At 40.1% G+C, this 12329-nt stretch overlaps 2 protein-coding genes across 3 annotated transcripts; one reads left to right on the top strand and one right to left on the bottom strand.

Moving 5' to 3' along the window:
* The first annotated feature begins 77 nt into the window (after positions 1-77).
* On the top strand, positions 78-8294 carry LOC112623115 (histone H2B type 1-K). Of its 2 annotated transcripts, none has more exons than XM_025383318.1 (2): positions 78-527; positions 8180-8294. In XM_025383318.1, the coding sequence occupies exon 1, from the start codon at positions 138-140 to the stop codon at positions 516-518; it is 381 nt and encodes a 126-aa protein (XP_025239103.1). In that variant the 5' UTR covers positions 78-137; the 3' UTR covers positions 519-527; positions 8180-8294. The 2 variants fall into 2 exon arrangements, with proteins under 2 accessions (XP_025239103.1, XP_025239104.1); XM_025383319.1 differs by lacking the exon at positions 8180-8294 and adding an exon at positions 5876-5895 and having other exon boundaries at positions 84-527.
* On the bottom strand, positions 6966-7573 carry LOC112623122 (histone H4). The gene has a single exon (XM_025383326.1). The coding sequence runs from the start codon at positions 7558-7560 to the stop codon at positions 7249-7251; it is 312 nt and encodes a 103-aa protein (XP_025239111.1). The 5' UTR covers positions 7561-7573; the 3' UTR covers positions 6966-7248.
* Positions 8295-12329: the final 4035 nt, after the last annotated feature.

Below are 12329 nucleotides of genomic sequence, written 5' to 3'. Positions count from 1 at the left end.
CAGATACAGGACTTTAACTCTTCACCTTATTTGCATGAGAGGTTCTATATAAAAACGACTCCTGGTGCCTTGCTCCCATTACTTCCCGTTTTCTCGATCTGCTGTTAGTCCGCCTCGACTCGTAGTTCGCCCTCAACATGCCGGAGCCAGCGAAGTCCGCTCCTGCGCCCAAGAAGGGCTCGAAGAAGGCAGTGACTAAGGCCCAGAAGAAAGACGGCAAGAAGCGCAAGCGCAGCCGCAAGGAGAGCTACTCCGTGTATGTGTACAAGGTGCTGAAGCAGGTCCACCCCGACACCGGCATTTCCTCTAAGGCCATGGGAATCATGAACTCCTTCGTCAACGACATCTTTGAGCGCATTGCGGGTGAGGCTTCCCGTCTGGCGCATTACAACAAGCGCTCGACCATCACCTCCAGGGAGATCCAGACGGCCGTGCGCCTGCTGCTGCCCGGGGAGTTGGCCAAGCACGCGGTGTCGGAGGGCACCAAGGCCGTCACCAAGTACACCAGCGCTAAGTAAACCTGCCAAGTAAGCGTCTTAAAGCCCAACCCCAAAGGCTCTTTTAAGAGCCACTTAAATTGTCGCTATTAGAGCTGCAAACACGTGTTCCTAATCCAGGTTTAAATAATGGCGATCTCTTTAAAGGGGTTGTTATGATCTCATTACATTGAGTAATGCGTACAGTGCTTGTAATCGAGTACAGGCTAAAGAAGCCATATGCACTTTGTTAGTACTGAGACTACTGAGTAAGGAATATGGCGCCTAAAAAATTAAGGATGTGCAGGAAATTTGCGTTAACAGAAAGTGCTTCCTGGCTCTTGGCGCGAAAATGGATACTTCCGTTGTGTCGAGTGCTGTGACTTCCTGTTAGAACTTGTTGAAAGCCTATTGTGTCACGTGTACTATTCCACCATTTAAAGGAGTTCTAACTTGAGTTTATATATTTGTAAATTTGGTTCCCGATGGCCTACCAGTACTTATGGCTTTCGCGCGAGCAATTACCTTATTTAACCCCTTCTAGGCTGTACCCAGCTCTGCCTTGCTTGCTTCCCTCTCACCCCCCCGTTTCCACCTCTCCAGCCCACAAGACATCGGGAAGATGCCAGACCACCAGGCAGGATAGTCTGCAAGGGTAAGGGGAGGAGCACAGCTTTTCTCATGAGTGAAGAAACGGAACATGAGATCATCGCGGAGATTCTTGAATAGTTTGCTAGTTGTTAAGGCATGTTCAGCGTCAATTGGTTCAACCAGTAATTTTTCCTTTTGACAAAACTTATAGAAAAGGAAAAGGAAAAGCAACTGGATCCAGAGGGGAGACAACAGACTGAGACTAGAGACAGTCCGCCCCGAAGCAAGAAGTTGGAGTAGAGGAGAAGGGAACTTCCCCAGCAGCACAGGGTCTGAGCAGAGTTAGGTGGGTTTTATTGTGTAACTGGAGGCTAGAATGGCTATGCCGGTGATAAGCAGTGTGGAACTTTTTTGGAAGAACCAAGTGAAAGAAAGGGTCCATGAATTTTAAGCTAGGTTGTTACCTGGCTAAATTTGTGATTTAGAAATGCAGGCCAGTTTCACAGGGAAATTTTCAATGTATATGTGTCTGTATATATATTTAACATATTTGGCCATGCATTGTTCTAGTCTTTGGGGATATTGCCCGCCCTTGGGCATTTGGAGATTAGCAAGGTCATATTGGAAAACTTTAAATACATGCAAAGCATATGTTCACTGTTCATCTAAGTCTAATTTATCCTATCAGCAATTTTGGGGTTACACTAATATTCTAAGAAATATATCAACAAATAATTATATTTATTGTTTACCTATATAGAAGGCACTGATCTATATCTATACCTATATAGGAGGCAATCACTTGAAGTCAGGAATTCGAAAGCAGCATGGCTAACATAGTGAAACCCCGTCTCTACTAACAATACAAAAATTAGCTGGGTGTGCCTGTAGTCCCAGCTACTGGGGAAGCTGAGGCAGGAGAATTGCTGGAACCCAGGAGGCAAAGGTTGCAGTGAGCTGAGATCACCTGACTGCACTCCAGCCTGGGCAACAGAGCAAGACTCCGTCGCAAATAAAATTTAAAAACAAACTAAGATACACTATGCCAATGAATTCTACCTTCAGGTATACCTGACTACTCTTTACAGACTAAAATTTTTACTCTGAAGTTATCTGCTGTTATTACCTTTAGACTTACAAACTATTTTTGCAAATGGACATAACATCTTGATTTTATACAATTTACTTTCAGTCCTTTTTGCTTTTTATAAAATTCTGGAAGTGCATTTGTGTTTTAATAGAAATACTGGGTGGAAGTGGCCATAACTTTCTCCTGCTTTCACCCTCACCCCTTTTCTCACTCCCTTCAAAATGATCTCATTTTATTTCTCTCGATAGCACAGATTTCCCCCCCCTTCCCCTCGCAAGACGGAGTCTAGCTCTGTTGCCCAGGCTGCAGTCCAATGGTGAGATCTTGGCTCACTGCAACCCTCCCCCTCCCAGGTTCAAGCGATTCTCTTGCCTCAGTTTCCCAAATGGCTGGTATTACAGGCGCCTGCCACCACGCCTGGCTAAATTTTGTATTTTTGGTAGAGATGGGGGTTTCAACATGTTGGCCAGGCTGGTCTCGAACTCCCGACCTCAGGCTATCTATACCGGCCTCGGCCTCCCAAAGTGCTAGGATTACAGGCATGAGCAACCATTCCCGGTTGATAGCACAGAGTTTAACAGCTTGAAGGAATCAAAAAGTTCAGATCAATGTTATTTTACAAATAGCTAAATGGATATTAATTATACAAATTAAGCAAAGCTTAATTTGCTCAGATCGTTAGAATCAGAACAAGATTCCATTATGCTCTTGTTTGTTCCCATTATACCACGTATCTCTTTGTCATTTATTTTCTCATTAGCCATGTGTATTAATTTGACTTAATTTGAAACAAAAATAGGGCTCTTTTATTCATTTTTATATTTCATAATCTCTCTTAGATTGTTAAAAAGTTGAATGTGCTAAATTGTCTCCTGTCTCATAAAATAATTTTTTAAAGAGTAGTTCAGTGCTTTACAATAATTGCTGTGTGATTCTGGACCACAGCAATTTAATCTAGCAATTGTTACAGCCTCCTGAAGAACACTTGCACAGAATAATTGCCTGCTTCAGATTTTCCCATTCTTTGGGAAACTGAGTAGCTCTGGGATTGAAAAGTGGAGGTTTATTTAACTGTGGTTAGGGACTTGGCAATCATATGTTTGGTCTGTGTTGTTATCTAGTATCTGAGCCTAGAAGTTGGAAGTAAAGAGGTCAATGGACCTAAGAAAATGGCATGGCTTTCTACGAACTTAGATGAGCTGGAAAAACTTAGTAATTCTTCAAGTCCTTAATACAAAGGAGTAAATGTCACAACTCTATGCCCATGAAGTGTAATATATCATGTCACTGCTTTCTTGATATTACCTGAGGTATAAGTACAGCTGGGAGAAGACCTTATCTCTGTCTTCAGGAATATACGTGAAGGAAAGGAAAAAAAAATTTTTTTTTTTTGAGACAGTCTCACTGTCACCGAGGCTGGAGTGCAGTGGCACTGTGTCGGCTCAATGCAACCTCTGTCTCCTGGGTTCAAGCAATTCTCCTGCCTCAGCCTCCTGAATAGCTGGGATTACAGGCACCCGTGACCATGCCCGGCTAGTTTTTATATTTTTAGTAGAGACGTGGTTTCACCATGTTGGCCAGGCTGGTCTTGAACTCCTGACGTCAGGTGATCCACCCACCTTGGCCTCCCAAAGTGCTGGCATGAACCGGGTGGGTGAGCCACCGTGCCCGGCCTGGGAAATTTGTTGTTCATTTGGTTTCTCCTACTTTCTCATTCTTTCTTGAACTAGGATTTTTCTGTCCTATTATAAGTGTCTGAAAGCCAGTTTGTTACTCTTAAGACACTACTCAAATAGAAATATAATACGGCCAGGTGCGATGGCTCATGCCTGTAATCCCAGCACTTTGGGAGGCTGAGGTGGGTGGATCACAAGGTCAGGAGTTCAAGACCAGCCTGGCCAGTATGGTGAAACCCCGTCTCTACTAAAAATACAAAAATTAGTCGGGCATGGTTTCGACTAATGGGACGCCTGTAGTCCCAGCTGCTTGGGAGGCTGAGGCAGGAGAATGACTTGAACCTGGGAGGCAGAGGTTGCAGTGAGCCGAGATCATGCCACTGCACTCGAACCTGGGCGACAGAGCAAGACTCCATCTCAAAAAAAAATAAAAGGGGGGGAGTGAATATAATACAAGTCATACATGTACTTCATATCTTTCCAGTAACCATTTTTAAAAGTTAAAAAAAATCAGGCGCAGTGGCTCATGCCTGCAATCCCAGCACTTTGGGAGGCCGAGGTGGGTGGATCACCTGAGGTCAGGAGTTCAAGACCAGCCTGGTCGACATGGTGAAACCCTGTCTCTACTTGAAATGCAAAAAATTAGCCAGGCGGGGTGGTACGCATCTGTATTCCCAGCTACTCGGGAGGCTGAGGCAGGAGAATCTCTTGAACCTGGGAGGCAGAGGTTGCAGTGAGCCGAGATGGCGCCATTGCACTCCAACCTGGGGGACAAGAGGGTCAAGACTTCGTTTCCAAAAAAAAAAAAAAAAGTTACAATTAATTTTAATAATGTATCCTATTTGACAGAATGTATCAAAAATACAGTTTCAGCATATAGTCAATACAGAATGTATTAAATATCTTGCATTCTTTTTTCATTTCAAATCTTCAAAATCTGGTGTGTATTTTACACTTTTACAGTATATCAAAATAAATTTTCATGGGGAATTCTTCATCTGTAATTAGAATAAGAAGATTCTGATTCATGTCCCTAAGGTGTTCCAAGCATACTTGGATGTTATCTAATTGAATCCAGCACCAGTTTTTAAATGTAAACTAATTAAAATATAATTAAACACTCCCTCAGTCACATGCCACATTGTAAGTGCTCAAACTCCATGCATGGCTAGTGCTATACCATAAGACACTCAATGAGCAGAACTTGACCTAAAACCCACTAGGGCACTATGCAAAGGATTACAATTCCTTCTGGCATCACCACTTACTACAGTTTTTCCTAAGGGAGTGTTTAATCCATTGGGCTTGGAACATGAAAAATGACAGGGAAGGACATGTTACATTGCTGCAGATTTCTTTAACAATAACATAACTATACAGACACAAAATGAAAACGACTTTCTCAAGTAGGCCCACAAACTGACACATGAAAATAATTCATTCCTATTGGGATAAGTGACAGGCAGGTTTTGTACCTGTCCTGACACATTTCCCCAAATTCTCCATTATAGGACTAGCACCACTACTACTCTCTGTGATGGCTTGTCTATCCACTAAGAGAGTGTGATTAAGAATATTACAGGTTTGAGTGAGTGTATGTTCAGGGCAATTTGAATCTATGCTCCTGGAAGAATAAAAATTTAAAAATTACAAGTTTGGGTCACAGACTCTAACATTTGTGAACTGGTTATTTGATTTGACCTCTATTTTGTCATTTTAAAATAATAGTAGTAAAATCTATCATGAAAATATGAGATATAAGCTAATCCATGTAAAGCATTTAACACAATTTTCAACAGACTTTCAGTGTATCTTAGGAATTACTTTCCTCTTTCACCCTTTCTTTTGTCCCTTTTGTAATACTTTGAAAATTTTAGGTGTTGTTAATCATTGCTTACTTAGAGAGTAAGATCAATCTTTTGTGAGGTCTTCCCTTAGCTTGCTCTTAAAGCTACTCTTAGAGCTATTTCAGAAAAGCCTTACTATCCAATTCAAGCCAAATCAGGAGATAAGCAGCCTAAATACTTTTTTTTTCTCCCCAGATTGATGCCTGCAGCTCCTGGGGAAAGTGGAAGGCAGATAACTCCTTTATGAAAAGGCAGCATTCAAAAACTATAAAAAATATAAATCCAACATTATTAAAATTTTGTACATCCAAAGATATCACGAACAGTTAAAAACGAACCCACAAGGTGACAGAATATATTTGTCACATACTGACAAAAAGTTAAACTCAAATATATAAATATTTACAAATCAAAACTCATAAAATAAAAACTGTAGAGAATCTGGATAGACCAAAATTCCCAGAAGAGTGGGAAAATCTCCAAATAGCCAAAAATCTCATTGAAAAAACTCCAATCTGACATAAGGAAATGCTGATAAACAATAATTCTGAAGCACTGCTGGTGGAATATGGGAGTGTAAATTTTAAAATACTATCCTGGAAAGCAAATTGTTCATTTTTACTCATGTTGAATATGCACATACTTTTACCAAATAATTCCACTTTCATGTAACCAGAAAATGCACAGGTGTGTACAGTGCTGTTTTGTAATGAGGAAAAAAAAAAAATCAACAGAAATGAATAAAGTATTTACTGACACATTAGAAAACTAGATTAATGGTGAAAATAACGTAGAACTGCACATTTCAACACGGGTATATTTCAAGAGCAAATGTAAAAATTCATGAAGACGTTTAAAATAGATTAGGGGTATGTGCATCTAAAGTTAAAAATGCATAGGAGCAGTAAACACCAAATTCAGAATATCAGTTTATCCTAGAATATTAGTTAATTCTAGGATAGGAAAAAGGGAGGGCTGTGCTACTGAGAAGGGACATGAGGATTTTTAACTGTAGTTGTTGAATAAGTGGTGTGGTCACCAGCGCATTTTGTATACTTGATATATTTCAGTATTTAAAAATCGTATCAGAAGGCAAACATATAAAGGAATATTATTACTAAGACTCTTAAGACTGCCCAGCTGTCTTCTACAGTAGTAAAAGTATGGTCTGCTCCCCACTCCAAATCCTGGAGGCTCCAGCATTTAATGGAGCCCCCATCAAACCCCTCATCTCTCCCGAGACGTATTTGAAGGGCCAGAGGGAAGTTAAGCGTCTAGCCCGCCCCTAATCCGAGCGGTAGACCGGCTGCAGGCAATTTGCAAGCAGCCGCCAGAAGTTACTGGCCAGCAGAGGCTCTTCTAGCCTTGGGAAATCTCGGCCCAGGGCCACCTGTAGTCATCAGTCCACTTTCGACATCCCGAGTTAATCCTGTAAAACAGGACGAGAGAACTCACTGACAAGGACCCTATTAAGAGCCTCAGTTTGCTGTCATTTTAACTCTTTTGTTGAAAGCTTAGGGGCCCTGAAAAGGGCCTTTTTAGAGAACGACAGGGCTTCAAAATGCCGTTTAGCCGCCGAAGCCATAAAGGGTGCGGCCCTGGCGCTTCAGCGCATAGACTACGTCCATGGCGGTGACCGTCTTGCGCTTGGCGTGCTCCGTGTAGGTCACGGCGTCCCGGATCACGTTCTCCAGGAAGACCTTCAGCACCCCGCGGGTCTCCTCATAGATGAGGCCGGAGATGCGCTTCACGCCGCCGCGGCGAGCAAGGCGCCGGATGGCCGGCTTGGTGATGCCCTGGATGTTGTCGCGCAGCACTTTGCGGTGGCGCTTGGCACCCCCTTTCCCCAGACCCTTACCTCCTTTGCCGCGTCCTGACATTATCAAGTGATCAGAGAACAAAGATCTGCTGCCTGTGATGGCAGCTTTCTTTTATGGGTAAACCCTGCGGACCAGACTGAAAACCGGAAGAGCTTTGGCGGGAAGTCCCTCCGCGTCGGTGGAGGGGACCTAAAAGGGAAACAGGCCTGCTGTGCACTACTCCCTTTTGTTCTCCTTCAGTCCTTTTTAATCCTCAAGACCTAGGCTGTTTTTCTTCCTTTTTTCACTTAACATGATTCCTGCCTCATAACAAAAATGTTAACATTATAGAAGATACATAAAGCAAAAAGAATAAAATATCATCTCTACATATATACATGTTTTCTTTATTTGTGTGGAACTATGCTATTATGTGGCATTTTTCTCCTTAATATACCATGGAAATATACTCCATATGCTAAATTCCTAGCAATACAAGATAGACTCATATAGAATTTAAAGATCTTTCAGGTATATTGCTAAGTTATCTTCTACTTATTTTCATTTCCAGTGTTTGGGGTGTAGAATTATCCCCCCAGATATCGAGCTTGGTAATCCTGGGTGCTTTGGAAAATTGAAGGTTCTCAGAAACAAGTCTAAGAATCAAGATCCCTCTAACTTTGTCTTGTTTCTCTTCCAGGGAGGGACTTTCTCTGGAATTTCCTGATATGACCAAGAAGGCTTCTTACCAAAAGAAGCACAATTGCCTTCGGTTACCTCGTTATCTACTGCATGCAGAAAAGAAGACTGAAGAATGCAACTATACCTAGATGAACTTTCCCACAAGATAAAGCTGGCTTCTTGATCTCATTCAGATTCCAAAGAGAATCATTTACAAGTTAATTTCTTTCTCCTTGGTCCATTCCTTCTCCCTAATAATCATTTACTGTTCCTTAAAAAATTGTCTACATTACCCATCTCCTCTTTTGCCTCTGAGAAAAGGTATATAAGCTTCTGCACCCCACTGAGGGGTTGAGGTAGTTATTCTGTGGTCCCCAGCCCTGTACCTTAATAAATTTGTATGCCTTTTCTCTTATTAATATTCTCTTATCAGTTGATTTTCAGTAAACTTTCAGAGGGCAAAAGGGAGGTTTTCTCTTGGCCCCTACACCAGTAGCAGTTTCTGATATGCCTACAACCTTAACTAATGCTGGGTAGAACCATTTTAAATAATCTAACTGTACTAATAAGGATTTGATTTCTTGTTTATAGAAATAACTTTTCAAAAAGTTAATCAGCTGGTTAGTCAGTACAATACATGACCTATTTCCCCCACTGATTTGAGGAACTTATCATATACTGAATATATGAGCCACTGCACCCGGCCTATTTGGTGATTTTCTTGCTACTCTTTATTTCAATGACTTCCTTACAGCAATGCTTGAAGTATTTTCAAAGTACTCCACTTAAATGTCATAAAGTAAATGAAGATAAACTTTTCATTAAAATACTTTAAAAATTTTTGCATTTATGTTGCAATAAAAGAAAACTTGCCATACACCTTTGGAAAACAAAACAAAACAAAATTGATATGACTGGCTGTAACTTGCTGTAGCTGAATTCAGTATATGTTGTAAAGAGGGTAAGGGAGCATAGATTAATTGAATACTTAATCTAAGGGTAAATACAAATTAAAAATAACAGGCTTAATTATCTGTTGTAAACAAGAGACTTCCTTTCCCATCACTTTCAAGATGTCTTTCTCTGTCCTTTTAAAATGTATGCAAATCCTTTTAATGACTAAACAGGCCTTATAACTGAGAATATTTTCTCAATGCCTGGAGAGCTATCTCTTTGAAATGTTCATCATTAAAAAAGATAGTGCTCTGTCTCCCAGTTTCCAGTGAGAAAATAGGCCAAACTTTAGCTGTCACCTAACTTCGAATTGCAAAACCTATCCAACGTGGCTATTCCTAATAAGAAAGCAAGATTTCTTTCTGGTTTTGCAATCTCTTCGTAAGATTGCCTGTGATAGGCAACTCTCTGGTTTAATGCTTATTCAATAATAAAATTATTTCCTTTCTATTCTTTGGGAGATTTCAAAATTGTATTTTCCCCAACATTAGTTAACAAATATATTTCTCTGCTTGAGCTTCTCACCAATCAGAAGCCATTTTCTGTATCTGATTTCATGAGTTTTCGCATAGCAATTAGTGACAATAAGGATAGCAATGAATGGTAAAATGTGGCAGAATATGCCATCCCAAAATATGCCATTTTGGAATAAGATTTTGAGATAAAGGCAATTTAAAAGAGTAGGTACAAGAAAGGCAGAAAGGCACTCTCACTGTTCCCTTTTTCCTCCCTAAAAGCAGGAATTAAAATTCCCATGTCCGTGTGAAGAGACCACCAAACAGGTTTTGTGTGAGCAACAAGGCTGTTTATTTCACCTGGGTACAGGCGGGCTGAGTCCGAAAAGAGAGTCAGCAAAGGGTGGTGGGATTATCATTAGTTCTTACAGGTTTTGGGATAGGTGGTGGAGTTTAGAGCAATATTTTGGGGGTAGGGGGTGGATCTCACAAAGTACATTCTCAAGGGTGGGGAGAATTACAAAGTACATTGATCAGTTAGGGTGGGGCAGAAACAAATCACAATGGTGGAATGTCATCGGTCAAGGCTATTTTCACTTCTGTGGATCTTCAGTTGCTTCAGGCCATCTGGATGTATATGTGCATATCACAGGCTTAGCTTGGGCTCAGAGGCCTGGTGTGGAAGATGTCCTCCTTGTACCAAAAGGAAAAGAACATTTTCATCAAGGACAGGAAGTTCAAACCAAGAGAATTCTGTACAAGCAGATCTCCTTAAAATAATTGTTTTCCTTTAGCCTTCCTACATAGTTACATTTTCACAATTTACTCTGTTCAACCTACTATAAAAGCATTTAGGTTTTGCTACTTCTTTGGGGTCTGTAATTAGAGCTCCCATGTCCTATGCCACATAAAATTTATATTAAATAAAGTTATATGCTTTTCTCCTCTTAATCTGTCTTATGTCAGTTTAATTATCAGGCCCAGCCATAAAAACTCAAGAGGATAGAGGTAAAATTTTGCCTCCCCTACAAGGATATTTGAGTTTGTCAGACTCTTTAGTTTCTGAAATTGACGGTAAATGTAGTCCTGAAATCAATAGTAAACATACACACAGTATAACATTTTTAAAAATGTGATGCTAATCAGTCTCTTTTCTAATAGGATAACTGACTCAAGATAAACTTAGTTCAAACAGAGTAACTCTGAGTACTCACATTCTTTCACATTACAAAACAAATCTAGCAGCAAACTTTATTATGTCAGGCGTTTAAATCAGAGCAACTCCATCTTGAATAGGAGCTGGGTAAAATAAGGCTGCGGCCTACTGGGCTGCATTCCCAGAAGCTTAAGGCATTTGTATTCACAGAATGACTCACAGAAGAGGTTGGCACAAGGTACAGGTCACAAAGACTGCTAATAAAAGCATGAGGTAAAGAAGCCAGCCAAAACCTACCAAAATCAAGATGGCGAGGAAATTGACCTCTGGTTATCCTCACTGCTCATTATACACACTTATAATGCATCAGCATGCTAAAAGACACTCCCACCAGTGCCATGACCATTTACAGATGCCATGGCAACGTCGGAAAGTTATCCTATATGGTCTAAAAGGGGGAGGACCTCTCAGTTGGGGAATTGCCCACCCCTTTACCAGAAAACTCATGAAGAATCCACCCCTTGTTTAGCATGTAATCAAGAAATAACTATAAATATCCTTAGAATAGAACAAAAGAACAATTTTCTTTACTTCTCTAATAAACTTGCTTTCACTGTACTCTATGGATTTGCCTTGAATTCTTTCTTGAGAGAGACCCAAGAACCCTCTCTTGGTGTCTGGATTGGGACCCCTTTCCAGTGACAGTTACACTTGCAAAATACATCCTGTGTCCAACCACTATACATTTAATTGTGAAATTTATTAAATATTAATTTAAATAAGTTGAAAGACCTTTAAAGACAAACAACTCAAAAATGAATAAAATTATTATTTGGGTTACACAGTATAAAAATCCATCAAAAAGCCAAATATTTTACAATTTTGGGGGCCTCTCAAGTACCTATTTTTGCTAATTGTCAGCACTTATTTCTGTTCCAGAACATCATATTTATACTAGGATTGGAAGTAGTTATATTTTAAGAACAAGAAACAGAAACAATAAAAGGTTACGAGATGTCAATAGACTAAGTGCTAAAGAAATTCCAGATAGGAAGAGGAGGTATCTAGAGAAAAGGAGCTGAAAAGAAATGGGGTAGGTCGACCAAATTTTAGAGCAAGAGTTTTTAACCTGAGGTCCATACTTATATGTCACTACGCCCCTAAGGATAAAATTCAGCAATTGGAGGGTGCTGAAGGGGAAGTCTGTGAGTTTGGGTAGTAAAATATCTATTTTTAAAAAGTTAACCTTGACTGAACTTGAACATTTCACTTTATTATGAATTTAGGCCACAAATCTCAGTACCTGTTACTTTGTAACCCAAAAGACATTAGATGTTTCATTTCTCATTACAATTGCTGAGTTATCTTGAAACATTTATACTCCTCTAATTAGTAACAGCAATTAGGCTCACCAAATTATATAATGTGTTAACTATATTAACAACATAACTATATAGGCCCATTTATCACTATCAAGTTTCAAAAATACTCTGATAACTGTAATTTAACTTTGGCATTTTATATACTTAAAACATCATTCTGAGATTTTCCATGTTACCAGACAGCCAAAAGTGTCTACAATACGCAAGAAAAATGTTAATGTC

Source organism: Theropithecus gelada, chromosome 4 (assembly GCF_003255815.1).
Source record: "Theropithecus gelada isolate Dixy chromosome 4, Tgel_1.0, whole genome shotgun sequence".
Lineage (NCBI taxonomy): Eukaryota > Metazoa > Chordata > Mammalia > Primates > Cercopithecidae > Theropithecus > Theropithecus gelada.
Note: the sequence above shows the minus strand (reverse complement) of the source record. Positions and strands in the feature narration are given on the sequence as shown.

Excerpts from the sequence above, each read along its gene's own strand:
- LOC112623115 (XM_025383318.1), top strand. The coding sequence starts at position 138 with ATGCCGGAGCCAGCGAAGTCCGCTCCTGCGCCCAAGAAGGGCTCGAAG.
- LOC112623122 (XM_025383326.1), bottom strand. The coding sequence starts at position 7,560 with ATGTCAGGACGCGGCAAAGGAGGTAAGGGTCTGGGGAAAGGGGGTGCC.